The sequence below is a fragment of the Diaphorina citri genome, unplaced genomic scaffold, assembly GCF_000475195.1.
Source record: "Diaphorina citri unplaced genomic scaffold, Diaci psyllid genome assembly version 1.1 scaffold24174, whole genome shotgun sequence".
Lineage (NCBI taxonomy): Eukaryota > Metazoa > Arthropoda > Insecta > Hemiptera > Psyllidae > Diaphorina > Diaphorina citri.
Window position 1 is genome coordinate 9,957 of NW_007401515.1, and position 796 is coordinate 10,752.

Below are 796 nucleotides of genomic sequence, written 5' to 3' on the forward strand. Positions count from 1 at the left end.
GGTGGAATGTAAAGTTACATAGATACAATATTAATAATTAACACAAGTTATTTAAATTCATGTAGTTGCAAATAAATAAAGCAATGCTTTAGCAAACTGAAATATTTCAGTGCCTCCAAGTTTTGACTCTCCATACACTCTGTCTACAAATGATATTGGTACCTCCCCAATAGTGTAATTGTACTGCCGAGCCCTAATCACCATTTCCATTTGGAACACATAACCTTTGGACACACAACTTGAAACCAAATTTTCCAATACTTGTTTCTTATATAATCGGAAGCTCCCTGTTAAGTCTGATACACCTGGACGGAGTAGTAGCTGAGTGAGATAGTTAGCACCTCTGCTGACTAACTTTCTCTTGAAGTCCCATCCATAGACACCACCTGTTCCAACATATCTAGTCCCAGTTACAACATCAAGGTTCTCTTGTTGTTGAAGTTTAATCATCTCGGGAATAAACTTAGGATGGTGTGAGAGATCTGCATCCATGATGATAATGAAGTTCCCAGTAGCATATTTCAGACCATGCATGTAAGCAGTGCCCAGCCCAAGTTTCTTCTTACGTGGTTTCAATACAATTTTCTCAGATCCATAAATGGATTGTAGTTGTTTGGCTGCATCTAAGGTTCCATCTGGGCTACCATCATCAATGACAATGATTTCATATGGATAGTTGCCTTCATCCATGTATTTGGTTATCAGATACACAATGATGGGTAGGTTCTCTTTCTCATTGTAGGTTGGAAGAAGGACAGTGTACTTATTCTTGACAGAGTCTCCTGACATGATTGCT

At 38.4% G+C, this 796-nt stretch overlaps 1 protein-coding gene across 2 annotated transcripts in view; it reads right to left on the minus strand.

Annotated features, from left to right (window-relative positions):
- LOC103523480 (probable dolichol-phosphate mannosyltransferase) overlaps window positions 1-790 on the minus strand; it is a 10,746-nt gene extending 9,956 nt beyond the window's left edge. The window contains exon 1 of one of the 2 annotated variants that reach the window (XM_017449244.2): window positions 19-790. In XM_017449244.2, coding sequence (XP_017304733.1) covers window positions 58-789 — 732 coding nt within the window. In that variant the 5' untranslated portion in view covers window position 790 and the 3' untranslated portion in view covers window positions 19-57. Of the gene's footprint in view, window positions 1-8 lie in introns of both variants that reach the window. The other variant, XM_008488520.3, reaches the window with a different exon arrangement.
- Between the last annotated feature and the right edge of the window lie 6 nt (window positions 791-796).